Raw genomic sequence first — 18,332 nt, forward strand, 5'->3', positions numbered from 1 at the left:
AGACCCCGTTAACCTCCTCTACCCGCTACGCAGATTTCCCCGGCCACGCCCATCCGCTTCCGCTTCCTGTGTGTGTGTGTCTATCCAGTCATTCCGTCCCGCCCCTGGGTTCCGGTGTCTCCCGCTTTGGGTTCCGGGTTGGTTGCCCGGGTTTCCGGACCCGGCTGGTTTCTGGGGGCCGAGCGCTGCGGCCTTGGGGTGTCGTCCCGGCCTCGGCCCCGGCCCGGCCCGGCCCCGGCCCCCCCCATGGAGTCCCAATGCGATTACTCGATGTATTTCCCGGCCGTGCCGCTGCCGCCGCGCGCGGAGCTAGCAGGGGACCCGGGCCGGTACCGGGCGCTGCCCCGGCGTAACCATCTGTATTTGGGGGAGACCGTCCGCTTCCTGCTGGTGCTGCGTTGTCGGGGCGGCGCGGCGCCCGGCGCCGGGGGCAGCACGGGCCTGGGCTCCCGGGGGACCTGGGCGGAGCTGGCGACCGCCCTGGCTGCCCTGGCCTCGGTCAGCGCCGGAGGCGTGCTGCCAGGAGGAGGGGGCACCGGAGACCGGGACCCCGAGCCCCTCGGGGGAGGGGACCCCGGGGGCGGGGGCCTGTTCCGAGGCTGCAGCCCCCTTCTCACCCACGGCCCGGGCCCTGCTACCTCAGGGGGAGCGACCACGGTGAGGAGCTCGGGTGGACCCCCGGACGGGGCCGGGTAGTGGTTTGCTGGGAGCCAGAAACGGTTTGGGAGATGAACACTGGGAGCCTAGGTCAGGGGGCAGATGACAGCGGTGGGGTGGACACTGAGGACTGTCGGGCCCTGCAGGCTTTACTCCTCCTTTACTCCCTCTTGACCTCTTTGCCCAACTCCAGCTGCCTGTGGAGGAGCCGATTGTGTCCACAGATGAGGTCATCTTCCCACTTACGGTTTCACTGGATAGACTGCCTCCAGGGACACCCAAGGCCAAGGTAAGATGGGGAGGGAGGAGCTGCTGGCCTCATTCAGGCAGCCTTTAAGACTGGGCTCTTCACCTCCTCTTGACTTGGGAATGTGATCGGTGTCTCCTGTACTCAGATTGTAGTGACTGTATGGAAGCGTGAGGTTGAGGCACCAGAGGTCAGAGACCAAGGCTACCTGCGCTTACTGCAGACACGATCTCCTGGGGAGACCTTCCGGGGCGAGCAGAACACATTCAAGGCCCAAGGTGGGAAGGAGGCTGCAAATGGGAAAAGCTGGGGCCTGGGCTTTTGAAGGCAGAGTGGAGAGGCAATCTTGGAAGGTAATGGGATCCACATCAGACTTTTTTTTTTTTTTTGGCTCGGTCCTCTCTGCAGTGAGCACCCTACTGACACTGCTGCCCCCACCAGTTCTGAAATGCCGGCAGTTCACTGTGGCTGGCAAACATTTGACTGTGCTCAAGGGTGAGTGGACCCGCTGGCTTGATGCTCAGGGAGTTGCAAGGGGGTTGGGTGGCAGTTATTTGGGGGCAGTTTGGTAGAGATGGGTCAGTTTTCCTGGGCAAAGGTGGGGCCTGAAGGGTCTGGCTACTTTCTGAGCAGGACTGGTTACCTCCAACAGTGCTGAACAGCTCCTCCCAGGAGGAGATCTCCATCTGGGATATCCGAATCCTCCCCAACTTCAATGCCAATTATCTACCTGTCATGCCTGATGGCTCTGTGCTGCTGGTGGACAATGTCTGGTGAGATCATGGGAATGGGCAGGGCCATGAAGCCTTGGGGACAGGGACAGGAGCATAACAGGATCATGGCGTGCCCTCCTCTCTCCTAAACTAGTCACCAGTCTGGAGAAGTCTCCATGGGCTCCTTCTGCCGGCTCCCTAGTACCTCTGGCTGCTTCCCCTGTCCACTTAGTGCCCTGGAGGAACACAACTTCCTGTTTCAGCTGCGAGGGGGTGAACAGCCCCCTCCAGGGGCCAAGGAGGTGAGCACAAGGGGCTGAGATATTGCTGGGAAGAAGACAAGAAAAGGCAAGTGGGAGGGAAAGGCCAGGGAACTGTGATACATGAGAAGTCTGCCTTCGTGTGGTCCCTAGGGCCTCGAAGTTCCTCTGATTGCTGTGGTCCAGTGGTCCACCCCAAAGCTGCCCTTCACCCAGAGCATCTATACCCATTATCGGTGAGTGTGTGGCAGCCCCTGCCAGGCACCCTTCTGCTCACATCTCTGCCTAACACATCCAGCTTCCCTCTCTCCCTGCTCCCAGCCTGCCCAGCGTTCGCCTCGACCGCCCCTGCTTTGTGATGACCGCTTCTTGTGAGTCCCCTGTTCGGACCTATGAGCGTTTCACTGTCACCTACACACTGCTCAACAACCTCCAAGACTTCCTTGCTGTGAGGCTTGTGTGGACCCCGGAACATGCACAGGCTGGTGGGTCAGCTGCTGAGTTGGGACCTTGTCCCCGGGATGGGAGAGGAAGAGGAAGACAAGGAGATAGGGCAGTGAGAACAGGACAAATCGCCCCAGTAGGTGCTACATGGCTTTGCACTGGGGTAGTCTCCCCAGCATCACAGATGGAGTTAAGAGGCAGTTGGGTAGATTTGAAGGCAGACTGTAGATCTCTGCATTTATTTGTCATATCAACCTCTTAAGTCTTGGTCCTTATCTCTACTGTGGGGTAAATAACACATCATGGGTTATACACATCCCTGAATTAGTACAGACCTCAGCATACAGTATCAGCTACAGCCACCCTTAAACCCTTAGCAAAAGATAACATTTCCTCAGTTTATTCCACAGAATGGCTTTTGGATCTCCTTCAGCTGAGCTGGTAAAGGCGTGTGGGAGCTGAGGAAGGCTGTCCGGTGCTCATGGGTGCTATTTCTGCCCCCCCAGGCAAGCAGCTGTGTGAGGAGGAGCGCCGGGCCATGCAGGCAGCCCTGGACTCCATCGTCTGCCACACGCCCCTCAACAACCTCGGCTTCTCCAGGAAGGGCAGTGCCCTCACCTTCAGTGTGGCCTTCCAGGCCCTGAGGACAGGGCTCTTTGAGGTAGGCGAGCAGTCTGGGCCCCTTGCTTAGATGCAGGAAGTGTGACGGGTGGTACTAGAAGGCTGAGCAGAGGGAGCACCCCCCTGGGCCCATCCAGCGGGCAGATGATGTGAAGGTCTGGGCTGCACAGCCATCTGCCATACTCACCTGCATCTTCACACCTAGCTGAGCCAACACATGAAACTGAAGCTGCAATTCACCGCCAGTGTGTCCCACCCTCCGCCTGAGGCCCGGCCTCTCTCCCGAAAGAGCAGCCCCAGCAGCCCTGCAGTGCGGGACTTGGTGGAGAGGCACCAGGCCAGCCTAGGCCGCTCTCAGTCCTTCTCCCACCAGCAGCCTTCCCGCAGCCACCTCATGAGGTAGGAGTCAGGGAAGGCGTGGCACTGCTAGAGCGGAAGCTGGGAGCAGGGAGTGGGGAAGGGGGCAGAGTCTGAGCAGAGCCTACCATCTTTGCCCTCTCCCAGGTCAGGCAGTGTGATGGAGCGCAGGGCCATCACACCCCCTGTGGCCTCCCCTGTTGGCCGGCCCCTCTACCTGCCCCCGGACAAGGCTGTGCTATCTCTGGACAAGATTGCCAAGCGCGAGTGCAAGGTTCTGGTGGTGGAGCCCGTCAAGTAGTTTGACTTCCTGCACGCTCGCTCCAGAACCCCAAAGCCCCCGGAGGGCTCCTCACTTCCCAGGCCATGCCTCCTGCCATGGGGGAAAGCCTGTCTGTGTCTACTGATGAGGGATGGGGCAGAAGCTGTGAAGTAGCTGGGCCAGCGAGGCCAACAGTGTTCTCCTGAGGTCCTGTGGGGGGGCTGGCCCCACCCCAGGCAGGGCAGGGCTCCAAGAACTCCCTTGCCCCTGCCCTTCACCCCTCTTCTAAGTTTACAGAGTATTTTCCTCATTCCCATTACATTCTTCCCACCTCCGACATTCCCCCACCCACTCACAGGGCTGAGATTAGAGGGTGGTGATGGCAAAGGGACCCCGATAATAACCTCCTGCCTCAGGGGTCGGGGACACAGTTAGGTAGCCTCCTTCTGCCCTCATGTTTACGTTGGCAGCCTGAAGCACTTTAAGTTGTCCTTTTTTTTTTTTTTGGTCTGTCTCTGTAACTTATTCCAACTCCAGCTTCCAACTGAAATAAGACTATTAAATGCCTGTTCAGGAGGAAGAATGACTGTTATTCAATGTATTGATGGAGAAGGCAAACCATTCGGGGTCCCCTCACTCCCTTCCTGTTTTTCCAGTGCCCAGCATGGCCCTGTGCTCCATGCATTAAGATACAAAAACTGTCTCTTAAGAAAGAAGTTAAAAGATGCCTTTTGTTGTATCACAAACTTTATAATCCCAGCTACTTGAGAGATGAAGACAGGAAGATAGCAGTTCAAGCCTAATCTGGGCAAATGTTAGCAAGACCCCATCTCAAAAAACAAGCTGGATGCGTGGTGCATGCTATAATTTCACCTACCTGGGAGGTAGAGGTAGGAGGATGTCAGTTCAGGAAGAGTGTATGCAAAGTTAGCATCATCCCTGTGAGGTTCTATTTGAAAAACAAAAGGACTGGGCATCTGTCTCAGAGTGGTAGAGCACTTGCTAGTGGAGACCCCGGGTTCAGTCCCCAGTGCCACATGGGTAAAAAAGGTAGAAAACAGCCTGCCTCCCCACCCTCATCTCTGAGTCCAGGAACATCAATCAGACTCATGTTTATTAGGAGGGAGAAAGAGGGCAGAAATCTCTTTGCTTTTGTTCCCCTTAACCTCGGCCCATCGAGTGGGGTTGGGAAGGTGGGTGAACCGCAGGCCCTGGTTCTAGCAAGCTGAGAAAGAGGTGGAGTTTGCGGGTGCTCCTCATCCCTGAGGTCCACAGACTCAAGTCTGCTTGTCCAGCCCTCGCCCTCCAGCAAGCTCAGACATCAATGGGCTCCCGGCCTCGATTCTGCCTCTTCACCACAAACACTCTCTGTCCCGACACCGTCACCAGCAGCGTGTGTTCTCCGAAGACCACTGGAGGGGAGATATATTTTCCCCCGGCCCGGGAGAAGAGCACAGCATCAGTGGGTGTCATGGCCTCCTTTGGGTCATGCAGAAACTGGGTGGGCTCAAAGGTAGAGACTGGACGAGAGGCCACTGAAATCTTCCTCCTCATCCTTATTTACTTCTGATATTGGGGGGCTACCAAAGGGAAGAAAGTAGGGAGCCAGGGGCCCCAGGAAGAGTTGGTGGGAGCCAATGGGAATCAAGTTTGTTTTGTTTCTAAGCAAAGAAGCCTCTGGAACACCCTGCACACACACACCTGGGGCAGGGGCTGGGACTCACCAGACAGGCGCTTGAAGGGGACATTCGTGCCACGATGCAGGCGGAAACCGCAGGCCGTGCTGACCAGCTCAGATATGGCACTGGCTGCCTGCTCATCATTCTCCAGATCCCCAGAGGACTGCATAGGGAGGGAGGTGTGGAAATGAGGGCGGGTGCTGGGAAGGAATCCCAGCCCAGGCCCTCTGGTTGTCAACACAGGTTCATCCTCCAGTAGCCCCAGGTCACCTAAAACATGTTCCCTACCATCCTCAATACTACCTTCCTCTGCTGAGTAGCAACCTATCCAGCTCTTTACTCTCTTCCATGAGGTATACTTGCCTGAGTGTCTGCCCCCTACTGGCACACTTCACACTTGCTGCCCAGACTGCAGACTTGTAAACATAAATATCCCCTTGTTCTTGGGATGACTATAGACCAGGCTTCCTTTTTTCTGGTGAGTGCCTCAACTTCCTCTCCCTACTTCTTTAAGTAGATGAAGTTCCCTTTCTCTTTGTTCTCAGACATCTGTGTATTGGGAAGAACAATACCTGTCTTGAGCTTGCTGTGAAAGCTGTGTGAGACAATAAAAAGGGTGACCTAAGGACACCTATATAACTACTACATTCTACCTCAAGCTCAGCAGCCATCAAAATTTCCCTATCCATCTTCCCAAACAACTTCCTCTCTTCATTTCTATATTTTTCTAGGCTTCTCACTTCAAAGACCCACTAGATGAAGAAGTACCTACAGAAGTACCTTGATCTAGCCCTTACCAAGATAACATTATTCCTATTTTAAAATTTCTTTTTGGGGGGGCATGGGGAGGGGGACAGTCCAGGGGCTTAAACTCTATACCTGGGCTCTGTCCCTGAGCTTCTTTTTTTTTTTTGGCCAGTCCTGGGGCTTGAACTCAGCATGGGTGCTGTCCCTGAGCTTCTTGTGCTCAAGGCTAGTGCTCTACTACAGCAACACTTCCAGCTCTTTCTGAGTAGTTTATTGGAGATAAACGTCTCACAGACTTTTCTGCCTGGGCTGACTTGGAACTGTGATCCTCAGATCCTGAACTATTTTTGCTCAAGGTTAGCACTTGAGTGACAGCACCATTTCCAGTTTTTTTCTGAGTAGTTTATTGGAGATAGAGTCTCACGGGGCTGGGAATGTGGGTTAGTGGTAGAGTGCTTGCCTAGCATACATTGAAGCCCTGGGTTTGATTCCTCAGTACCACACATAAACAGAAAAAGTCAGAAATGGCACTGTGGCTCAAGTGGTAGAGTGCTAACCTTGAGCAAAAGAAGCTCAGAGATAGTGCTCAAGCTCTGAGTTCAAGCCCCAGGACTGGAAAAAAAAAAATGGGGCTGGGAAGGTGGTTCAGTGGTCGAGCGCTTGCCTTGCATGCCTGAGGCCCTGGGTTCGAATCCTCGGCACCACATAAGCAAAAAGAAAAAAGCCAGAAGTGGCACTGTGGCTCAAGTGGTAGAGCGCTAGCCTTGAGCTGAAGAGCTGAGGGACAGTGCCCAGGCCCAGAGTTCATGCCCCATGACCAGACCCCCCCCCCAAAAAAAAAAGAGTCTCATGGACTTTTCTGCCTAGGCTGGCTTCTAACCATAACCCTCTGATCTTAGCTTCCTGAGTAGCAGGATTACAGGCATGGGCCACCAGTATCTAGCTTAAAATTTCTTCTTTTGCTCTTCACTGAGACCACACTAATTTCTTTCACAGCTCCTTCTAGTCCATCTCTATGTCACTAATAACGATCTTATTCAACCCTTTATCTCAGTCACACTTCTGCTGTTAAACAACAACAACAGCAGAAAGAAAAAACCTTCAAAGTTCCTATTATGGTTGGGGATTTAGCTCAGTGGAAGAGCACTTGCCTGGCAAGTGCAAGGCCCTGAGTTTAGTCCTTAGCTTTGAAAAACAAAATGCTCCTATTACTTTCAATACGTGTGTGTGTGTGTGTGTGTGTGTGTGTGTGTGTACGTACGCGGCATGCCTTAGTAGTGGGGCTTGAACTCAGGACGTGGGCACTGTCCCTGAGCTGCTCTACTTAAGACTAGCCCTCTATCACTTTGAGTGGCAGCTCCCGTTCCAGCTTCTTGGTGGTTAATCGGAGATGGAGTCTCATAAACTTTACTGTCAGGGCTGGTTTTGAACTGTGACCCTCACATCTCAGCCTCCTGAGTAGTTAGTTTTATAGGCTTGAGCAGCACGCAGCCGGATACACATAAAAATTTTAAAAGGCATACTGGAGAAGGGTTATCAACAAACTGGTAAGGAAGGAGGAGTCGTATGACAAGTACTACAGTTAACAATCCTTTCACCTCTGGTTATGGGACCGGGAACTTAAAGAGAGGCGAAAGCACAGACAAACCGGGGGGGGGGGGGGGGGGGGTGCGGCAAGGCCGGGCGGGGCTCCCGGCCCCCCCCCCCCCCTCCCCGTCCCGGGACGCACCGCCAGCACCGCGCCCTCGCTCAGCACCAGGTAACCCAGCTGGTCCGGGATCCGCTCCAGCCCCTGGGTCAGCGCGGAAGTCTGATGGGCGAAAGCAGGAGAGTGAGAACGCCGAGTCCCCCGGCGATGGCCTGCAGCACCCCCGCTCCCTCACCACCCCGGGCCCCTCAGCTTTCCGCTTCCCACCCGGAGACCCTCCAGGCCCCGCTCGCTCTCCGAACCCCTCGATTACCCCTCGGCCCTCCGCGGCGCCAACCCTGCCATCTCCAGCCCCTCGCCGTCCCAGGGCGGACGGGGGGAGGGGGGACAGGGCAGTGCAGGCCTCGCGAAGACAACCAGAGATTGGGGACCAGGGACGCGGAACCCCCGACGCGTACTCCCGCGCATGCGTCCTCACTCACCATCTCGGCCTCGGTTGCTGGGGCAGCGCCTTACCAGATAGGTAGCTTCCGCTAACAAACCTGGGTCACGTGCTCACAGCAGGCCGTCCGGGTCGCCAATACGCTGCCTGCCCTAAGCCACGCCCCTAGCATGCCGATTGGACTGTAGCTACGTCGTTTGACAGAGTAAGCCAATAAGAAGCAACCACTGCGGGAGGCACTCGTGGATTGGTTGCACCTCCCCGTCCCTCAGTTTCAGAGCTGCGGAGCGTCACTGAGCGCCGGGCCTGAGTGGGCGAGGCTATGGCTGTGCGCCTGCGCATGAAAGGCCTCCTACCCTAGACAACCTATTGGTGTAAATTCAGGGGTGTCCCCTCCACTTGTGCATCGTGAAACGAGAGACTGACATAAAATAATCTTGAAATGCTAAAGCTGTACAAATGCTACTCATTTCTACCCAAAGCACAAAGCTTTCCCAAAGTGAATTTTGTCACCTAAATTTGCTGAAAATAAAGGTGAATTGAGTCCCTGGCTAGAAATGCTGAATGTTTCCTAAGAGGAAAAAAATATTTTAAGTTGTCTTGCTGTCATTTTCATTATATATAAAAGCATCACAAAATGTATTTACACACAGGAATTGTGTGTTGTTGGTTTTTTTTTTGCAAATAGGGTTTGAAGTCAGGGCTTTGAGTTTGCTCAACTTCAGCCATGTCTCTAGTCTGTTTTTGTTGTTGTCTTGTAGGTAGTGGGGCTTGAACTCAGAGCCTGGGCACTGTCCCTGAGCTTCTTTTACTCAAGGTTAGCACACTATCACTCGAGCCAGAGAACCACTTCCAGCTTTTTCTATTTATGTCGTATTGAGGACTCAAACCCAGGGCTTCATGCATACTAGGAAAGCACTTTACCACTAAGCCACATTCCCAGCCCCTCTTTACCACTTTGAGCTACAGCTCCAATTCCAGTTTTCTAATGGTTAATTGGATATAAGAGTCTCATGAGCTTTCCTGCCCTGGTTGGCTTAGAACCACAATCTGCAGATCTCAGCCTCCTGATTAGCTAGGATTACAAGTACAAGCCACCAGTCTGGTTTTATTGCTAGTTAATTGGAGATAGAATCTCATGGACTTTCTGTTTGGGCTAACTTTGAACTAGGACCCTCCTGTCTCTCAGCCTCCCAAGTAGTTAGGAGCTACAAGCATGAGCTACCAAAACCCAGCTGAAGAACCTGATGCATGAGTGACTCCATCTTTAAGCTAGTTGTTAGGTTTTTAAAAAGAGGTAGCAGAGTTAAGAACAGCACCACGCATGTGGTATTCAGGTAAGGCGTAGGTTTATTCATCATTCCAGCTGGCACCAGGCCATCTTGGTCCTCCATGTGGTGGGGAAAGGCCTGGGAAAGAGAGCTGGGAGAGCTGGGAAAGAGAAAGAACTGGGAAAGAGAGGAGAGCTGGGAAAGAGAAGAGAAGGAAAGAGCTGAGAAAGAGCTAGAAAAGAGCAGAGAGAAGGCGTCTGGGCCTGGGCTAGGCCTTATCTAGGGTATGGGTGGAGAAAGGTGTGGCCACATCAAATTCAGATGTGACCTCAGCGGATTCAGATGTGACCTCAGCGGATGCAGATGTGACCTCTTCCAGGTGTCCCAGTTGCCTAGGTAATGCAGGTACTTTGCTGGGAGGAGGGCTGGGAAGGTGGCTCAGTGGTAGAGCGCTTGCCTTGCATGCCTGAGGCCCTGGGTTCGATTCCTCAGCACCACATAAGAAAAAAGAAAAAAGCCAGAAATGGCGCTGTGGCTCAAGTGGTAGAGCGCTAGCTTTGAACTGAAGAGCTGAGGGACAGCGTCCAGGCTCAGAGTTCAGCCCCACAACCGGGCCCCCCCCCCCAAAAAAAAAAAGATCTTTGACGGGAACCAGGCACTGGTGGCTCCTGCCTATAATCCTAGCTACCTAGGAAGCTGAGATCTGAGGATCCAGGTTCAAAGCTAGCCGAGGCAGAAAGTCTGTGAGACTCTTATCTCCAATTAATCTGCAAAAAGAAGGAAACAGAGCTGTGTTACAAGTGGTAGAGTACCAAACTTGAGCAAAAAGCCAAGCAAGAGCCCCGAATCTCTGAGTTCAAGCCTAAGTACTAACATGTGCATGGACACACATGTGCACATACACATACACACACAACTGCAAGAACAGAAAAATACTCTGTAGTTTTTATGTCAGTTAACTCTAATAAAATCAGTGCACCTTTTGTATATGCTGTAGAGAAAGCAAGCCTCCAAATCCCAGGCAAATTAACATCATTTCATAGCAGGCAATCATTTCTCTGTTCTGTACACTGAGGCTCTGTGCTAGACTGCAGAAAAACAAACCCATCCTCCCTTTTCCCTGGGAGCCGGTTTTCCTGAGAATTTCAAAGTCCCTGATAAGGACAAGGACAGTGTCGTTCTCAAGCTCAGTTCTTCTCTGGACATGGTTTACTTTTGGTCTCTTGGTTTACTTTAAACTCCCTTTGTTTACTTTTTACTTAGGTTCATGTATTTTTGACTGGGGCACACCTGGATTTTGGTCCTCCTATTTATGCCTCTTGAATAGGTAGGATTCTAGACATCCACAATCACATCCAGTTTATTAATGTGAGATCTTGCTCATTTTTTGTCTGTGTTGACCTTGAACTGTGAACCTCCTGATCTTCATCTCCTGATTAGTGAGGATTACAGGTGTGAACCATTACAACAGGCTTTTTGTTAGGGGTTTTTTTTGTAATTTATTAATGTGATGTACAGAGAGAGAGATTATAATTACATGAATCAGGTAATGATTACATTTCCTTTTGTACAGTCTTCTGTTCCTTTATTCTCTCCCATTCTTCCTCCCCATCTCCACCCTCAAGTTGCATAATTCATTTTCAGTGAGTTTATTATTTTCTATACTTCTCTCAGGTTTAAATCTTGCACATATTTTATGGGCACCTGAACTTTTACTTTTACTCTTTTTTGTGTGGGTTGTGGGACTTGAACTCTGGGCCTGCGTGTTGTCCTTCAGCTCTTCAGCTCAAGGTGAATGCTCTACCACTTGAGCCACAGTGCCACTTCTGGTTTTCTGAGTGGTTTATTGGAGATAAGACACTCTCAGTGCTGGGAAAGTGGCTCAGTGGCAGAGTGCTTGCCTTGCATGCATGAGGCCCTGGGTTCGAATCTTCAGCACCACATAATCAGAAAAAGGTGGCTCAAGTGGTAGAGCGCTAGCCTTGAGCTGAAGAGCTGAGGGACAGCGCCCAGGCCCAGAGTTCAGGCCCCATGATTGACCAAAAAAAAAAAAGTTTCATGGACTTTCTTGCCCAGGGTGGCTTTGAACTGTGATCCTCAGATCTCAGCCTCCTGAGTAGCTAGGATTCAAGTGTGAGCCACCAGGGCCTGGCTGAACTTTTACTTTTTTAGCTATTTTGCTTTTCTGTTTTAAATGAACATTTTCATATTTGCATAATGAGTATGCTGAAACAAAGATAGTAAGTAAAAGTAGGCATTGGGCAGATATGGCAAAATCATGTGAAATCTATAGTGCATAACTAAATATGAGCTGCACTATGTCTTTTTCACTCAGACTGAATCAGAGTTTCAAAACAAAATTCAAGCCAGGCCAGATGCTGGGGCTCAAAATGGTAGAGAGCTAGCCTTGAGCAGAAGAGCTCAGTAACTAGTGCCCAGGCCGTGAGTTCAAGCCCCAAACAATTAATTAATTGACTAATTAACTAATTAATTAAAAGGTCAATCATTGTTAATCATTGTTTGTACATGTTTAATCTTCTTCTTTAGATTTAATTGTTTCTACTTTCTTTCCTACCTGCTTATTATTTCATCAAGTTATTTCAGGTTAGTTGGAGGACTGACATATGTTCCATCCCCTGTCTCTCAGATTTCAGTCATCTCTGTTTTGTGTGTATGTGCTGGTACTGAGGCTCAAACTCAGGGCCTCACACGCTTGTTAAGCTGGCACTCTACCACTTGAGCCATACCTCCAGTTCTGGATTTTTCTGGCTAGTTAAGAGTTAAGAGTCTCTCAAATTTGTCTGCTTGGGGGCTGGGAAAGTGGCTCAGTGGTAGAGCGCTTGCCTTGCATGCATGAGGCCCTGGGTTCGATTCCTCAGCACCACATAAGAAAAAAGAAAAAAGCCGGAAGTGGTGCTGTGGCTCAAGTGGTAGAGTGCTAGCCTTGAGCTGAAGAGCTGAGGGACAGCGCCCAGGCCCAGAGTTCAGGCCCCATGACCGGACCCCAAAAAAAAAAAATTTGTCTGCTTGGACTAGCTTGGAAACAGTCTTCCTGACATCCTCATATTTCCACACCTCCTGAGTAGCTAGGATTATGGGCGTGAGCCACAGAAACTGGCTTCAGTCATCTTTTATCTTTGCCTGGATGGGATCCATGTTGACTGTGTTAGGTAGATGCCTACACTCTCTCGCCACTGAGAATCTGTCTTGCCAAAGTCTTCCCATAAATATCAATTTATATTAATAAAGCAACTATAATGATGCAATAAAACCAAGTACATTCGAAAACAATTTGCAAGTAAACTGAAGACTTGCGTATACAATGAATTATTACCTACGTCTGAGTCTTTTTTTTGGGGGGGTGGGGGGTCCGGTCATGGGGCCTGAACTCTGGGCCTGGGCGCTGTCCCTCAGCTCTTCAGCTCAAGGCTAGCGCTCTACCACTTGAGCCACAGCGCCACTTCGGCTTTTTTCTTTTTGCTTATGTGGTGCTGAGGAATCAAACCCAGGGCCTCTTCCGTCTTTTTTCTTTTTGTTTATGTGGTGCTGAGGAATGGAACTCAGGGCCTCATGCATGCAAGGCAAGCGCTCTACCACTGAGCCACCTTCCCAGCCCTTATGTCTGAGTCTTAACATGGTTACCCAAACCAGAAATTCCTCATATATATGAGTCAGACTTACCAAAAAGACATGACAGTGGGTGTCTTTGACCTCCCAGAATGGAACTGCTTACAGGAGGCTGTGCTGATTTCAGTGATCAGAAGTTGAGATTGTGGCTCAAGTGTGCTAGCCGTATGCATGAAAGCTTAAGGACAGTACCCAGACCCTGAGTTCAAGCCCCAGGACAGACACACACTCATGCCCATGCACACACACACACACACACACACACACTGAGGTAGTGTTGGTGAAGAATTAGGGGGTTTTGTTTTGGTTTGGTTTTGTGTTGGTGGGGCTTGAACTCTGGGCCTGGGTGCTGTCCCTGACCTCTTCAGCTCAAAGTGAGCACTCTACCATGTGAGCCACAGTACCACTTCCAGTTTCTCAGCCTCCTGAGTGGCTAGGATTACAGGCATGAGCCACTGGTTCCTTGTGAAGACTCAGAGTCTATGCTGAAGGGACAGAATGATGCAGGCTCCGGCTTCAGGATTATCTGAGGACTGTGTTTGAGTATTAGGAAAGCTCTTGGCATGCCAGGCTAGAGAGGGAAAAATGTTCTCTCTCCTTATCTCAAAACACATGTCACAGACTCCTGGGAGCTGAGGAAGTAGCTCTTCTGCTTGCTTAAGCATAGATGAACAGCTGGTCAAGCATTTTCCTGAGATTGGAGAAGTGGTTTGAGCTTGCTCTAAAATAGTTTAGATAATACTATACCAAGACATTGTCTCATAGGTTAAGTAAAAATGTATCTGTTGAAATTTTTTGTGTGAGGGCTGGGAAGGTGGCTCAGTGGCAGAGCGCTTGCCTTGCATGCATGAGGCCCTGGGTTCGATTCCTCAGCACCACATAAGCAAAAAAGAAAAAACCTGGAAGTGGTGCTGTGGCTCAAGTGGTAGAGTGCTAGCCTTGGGCTGAAGAGCTGAGGGACAGCGCCCAGGCCCAGAGTTCAGGCCCCACAACCGGACCCAAAAAAAAAAAAAAGAAATTTTTTGTGTGAATGTCTCCTGACCAAATTTTGGCAAAGATCATGCTTGCTTGTCTTTAAATACCCACTAACAATAAAGCACAGCATGCAGTGGCAATTGCTGTTTGCACTCTGCTTCCCCTGTGTCCTGGTGATTTCGTGACCCTTACCCAGGGACCCCAACGCACTAGACGTTGACAGTGCCTGGCAAGAATTAGGTTTTGACAGGTGAATTGTAAGGATTGTTGTTATGGTTTTGATAGGAAATGTCTTCCCCCAAAGATTCAAGGGTTAAAGACAGTCTCCAGCTGATGAGGCTATTGTGATGTGGGAGGACCTCTGGGAGGTGGGGCTTAGTGGAAGGAAGTTAGGTCATTGGGGTGTGTCCTTAAAGAGGATGTTGGGATCTGGATGCCTTCCCCTGCCCCCTGGACCCCCACTCTTCTCTCTCTCTCTGTCTCTTTCACTCTGCTTCCTGACTAACAAGAAGTGAAAAGCTTTGCTCCAACACGTATTAGTGTGTGTGTGTATGTGTGTGTGTGTGGCTTGAATTCAGGTCCTCACACTCACACTTGGCTTTTTCACTCAAGGCTAGTGCTCTACTACTTGAGTGATGGGAATCTGCCTTGCCCTCATAATTCAAGGCTCTCCCACGGCTCATAGACCTCCCTCCTTCCCTCCCTCAGAAATCTCTGGCCCAACCTGGAAGTATACACTGAACTTCACCTGCACCCTATCTAGAAGTACACTTCAACTTCACCCCTACTCTGGAAGTGCACTTGCCCCAGGCAGGGCCAGGGGCTTGCCTGAATCCACAACTCAACACCTCCCTTAAACCCCAGACCACCCCCCACCCCCACTCTCAGCCTTCAGCACCCCTTGTATCTTCGACTTTGTTTGATGTTCCTTAGCACCCCTCTTCAACATTGATTAAAAGTGTGATCTGATCTGTTGAGGTCTCTGTCTCCTTATTTTCATCTCCCTGACCTTTCCCAACACTTAGCCACAACTCTACTTCTGACTTTTTGCTGGTTAACTGGATATGTGAGGGGGGGGGGGAAGTGGGGGAAAAAAAGCCTTTTTATGTCAAACCAAAGTGTTATCTTGAGATATCCTGTTATTTTTTGCTTTTTAACTTCGATTGTAACTATTATCTGCACTGTGTGTGACCAGCCAGCCATGTTAGGAATATGAATCTTGTGTCAAAGGAATTAAAACAATAAACTGCATCTACCAGGTGTGCTGCTTGTGACAAGCTGGCCATGTTAGCAAGATAAATATTTATCAAAGGAGTTAAAAGGAATAATCAGGCCTGGGATGTAGCTTGGTGGCAAAGTGCTTGCCTAGCAAGTGCAACATCCTGGGTTCAATATCCAGTACCAAAAAAGAAAAGCCAAAAACACAGTTAAAAAACACACAAAATGGGGCTGGGAAGGTGGCTCAGTGGTAGAGTGCTTGCCTTACACGCATGAGGCCCTAGGTTCGATTCCTCAGCACCACCTAAGCAGAAAAAGCCAGAAGTGGTGTTGTAGCTCAAGTGGTAGAGCACTAGCCTTGAGCTGAAGAGCTGAAGGACAGCGCCCAGGCCCAGAGTTAAAGCCCCAGGACCAGCAAATAAATAAATAAATGGAATAAGACCCCCTGGAGTGGGAGCATTCCACTGATCCCATCAATCTCTTCCAACACTGTGTGCCAGCCACTCAGTTCCTAGACTCTCTCCTAGCCAGGTGTGACAAGAAAGAAATGTAAGCCTTTGATAAGAATTAAACTGCACCCTTTCTAATCTTGGTAATCAATTGTACTTCCAATGTGAGCCTAGCAGGGAGCAGGTGGTTCATATCTGTAATCCTAATGATTTAGGAAAGTGGGATCCAAGGATCGGGGTTCACTTGGAAGCCACACTGGGCAGGAAAATCTGAGAGACTCTTATATCCAATTAGCCACCAACCTTGAGCATAGAAGCTCATGAACACTGCCCAGATGCAGAGTTTAAGCCTCAGGACTAGCAAAAGAAACAAAAAAAGAGAATGCTAACCTAACTTCTAGACAAGGAAGGATTGGAAATAAAACCTAGTAGAATGCCTTGCAGGGTGTACCTGCCTAGCTCTGAGTAGAATAACAGTATTGCACAGTTGTGTGTATGTGCTGGTACTGAGGCTCACACTCAGGGCCTCACACGCTTGCTAAGCTGGCACTCTACCACTTGAGCCATACCTCCAGTTCTGCTTTTTTCTTCTGGTGAGTTAAGAGTTAAGAGTCTCTCAAATTTGTCTGCTTGTACTAGCTTGGAAACACAGTCTTCCTGACATTCTCATATTTCCACACCTCCGGAGTAGCTAGGATTACGGGCATGAGCCACAGAAACTGGCTTCAGTCATCTTTTTATCTTTGCCTGGATAGGATCCATGTTGACTGTCTTAGGTGCCAGAACCTGCTGGCAACAAAAGGGAATCCTGATTTAGGGGGTGAGGATGAGAAAAAAAAAAAAGACATAAGACATGGGGCTGGGAAGGTGGCTCAGTGGTAGAACGCTTGCCTTGCATGCCTGAGGCCCTGAGTTCGATTCCTCAGCACCACATAAGCAAAAAGAAAAAAGCCGGAAGTGGTCCTGTGGCTCAAGTGGTAAAGCGCTAGCCTTGAGCTGAAGAGCTGAGGGACAGCACCCAGGCCCAGAGTTCAGGCCCCACGACCGGACCCAAAAAAAAAAAAAAGACATAAGACAAAGGATGGGGTTGGGAGGTCTGCAACTCAAGACTGCAGCACCATTTTTAACTTTCCCTAATATATACTGTTAGAAGTCAAGAAGTAGCATAAGGTTACTATAGTCCAGAAAAAAAACAAGAAAAATTTCAGTAAAAACAGAGTGTAGTAAAAACAAGATAAGGTCAACTGGTAGAAAGTTAAACAAATTGCAGATATAGCAAAGCAATCCCAGGCACCTGGTGTTTTTCAAGTAAGGCAGTTCCTTGTTCTCTCACCATTGAGAATCTATCTTGCCAAAGCCCTCCCATAAATATCCATTTATATTAATAAAGCAACTATAATGATGCAATAAACACCAAGTACACCCTAAAACAATTTGCAAATAAACTAAATGTGATCACTGACGATTTTTGTGTACAGTGAATTATTACCTATGTCTGAGTCTAACATGCTTGCCCACACCAGAAGTTCCTCATATATGTGAGTCAGACTTACCAAAAAGACATGACAATGGACGTCTTTGACCTCCCAGAATGGAACTGCTTACAGGAGGCTATGCTGATTTCAGTGGTCAGAAGTGAGATTCAAAAATTTTAGGAAGAAAGCCAGGTGCTGTGATCTTAGAGTCACAGTTCAAAATCAGCCTGTAAGACTCTTTTAACTCCAATTAAACACCAAAAAATCCAGAAGTGAAATTGTGGCTCAAGTGGTAACATGCTAGCCTTAAGCACAAAAGCTTAAGGACAGTATCCAGACCAAGCCCCAGGACTGGTTTTCTCTCTCGGTTCTCTCTCTCTCTCAACACACACACACACACAAATTGGGGTGGTGGAGGTAAAGAATTAGGTTTTGGCAAGTGAGTGTGGCAAGTCCCCTAAAGACTCAAGGGTTAAAGACAGTCTCCAGCTGATGAGGCTATTGTGATGTGGGAGGACCTCTGGGAGGTGGGGCTTAGTGGAAGGAAGTTAGGTCATTGGTGTGTCTTTAAAGAGGATGTTGGGACCCTAGATGCCTTCTCCTGCTCCTATATCCCCACTCCTATCTCTCTGTCTGTCTCTTTCACTCTGCTTCCTGACTAACAAGAAGTGAAAAGCTTTGCTCCTCCACGTGTGTGTGTGTGTGTGTGTGTGTGTGTGCGCGCGCGCGTTGTGTCTGGGGCTTGAATTCAGGTCCTCACACTCTCACATGGCTTTTTCACTCAAGGCTAGAGCTCTGCCAGTGGAAGGAAAGCAGGATGGGAACAAGCGAAGGAGCTCTTTGTGCAGAGATGGAATCTTGAGGTATAGGGAAGGGTTTTTCAAAATCATATATAATCTTTATTAATAGTTCTGCAACATATATACTTTCCAAATGGTAAAGATGTAGAAGTTGATGTTCCTAACAAAGTGGCTTTATAACAACTGGATTATCTTCCAGGAAATTTGTCTCCAAAATTATTATTCTTCAAACCTCATTATACTGCTGGTATTTGTTTTTCAGCTACTTTTATTCTTCAAGGCCCAATAAAGATACCAGAAAGTTGTTTAACCTTTACAAAAAGGAAGGAACTTTAAGAAGAAAAAGTGTTTTGTTTTTGTTTTGCCAGTCTTGGGTTTGAACTCAGGGCCTGGGCACTGTCCTTGGGCTTCTTTTGTTCAAGGCTAGCATTCTACCACTT

General features: G+C 49.7%; 2 protein-coding genes across 2 annotated transcripts; one reads left to right on the forward strand and one right to left on the reverse strand.

Moving 5' to 3' along the window:
* Positions 1-130: 130 nt before the first annotated feature.
* Trappc14 (trafficking protein particle complex subunit 14) lies at positions 131-4,058 on the forward strand. Its single transcript, XM_042686836.1, has 11 exons — positions 131-657; positions 851-946; positions 1,053-1,182; positions 1,313-1,399; positions 1,557-1,677; positions 1,772-1,919; positions 2,031-2,113; positions 2,199-2,362; positions 2,828-2,982; positions 3,148-3,341; positions 3,447-4,058. Exons 1-11 carry the CDS (start codon positions 247-249, stop codon positions 3,598-3,600), a joined length of 1,743 nt encoding a protein of 580 aa, XP_042542770.1. The 5' UTR covers positions 131-246; the 3' UTR covers positions 3,601-4,058.
* A 600-nt stretch (positions 4,059-4,658) lies between these two features.
* Lamtor4 (late endosomal/lysosomal adaptor, MAPK and MTOR activator 4) lies at positions 4,659-8,215 on the reverse strand. The gene is made up of 4 exons (XM_042686837.1): positions 8,118-8,215; positions 7,717-7,797; positions 5,286-5,403; positions 4,659-4,973 (listed from the first exon to the last, which is right to left on the reverse strand). Exons 1-4 carry the CDS (start codon positions 8,118-8,120, stop codon positions 4,876-4,878), a joined length of 300 nt encoding a protein of 99 aa, XP_042542771.1. The 5' UTR covers positions 8,121-8,215; the 3' UTR covers positions 4,659-4,875.
* Positions 8,216-18,332: the final 10,117 nt, after the last annotated feature.

The sequence above is a fragment of the Dipodomys spectabilis genome, unplaced genomic scaffold (assembly GCF_019054845.1).
Source record: "Dipodomys spectabilis isolate Male_0828 unplaced genomic scaffold, ASM1905484v1 ptg000098l, whole genome shotgun sequence".
In the NCBI taxonomy this organism is placed as follows: domain Eukaryota; kingdom Metazoa; phylum Chordata; class Mammalia; order Rodentia; family Heteromyidae; genus Dipodomys; species Dipodomys spectabilis.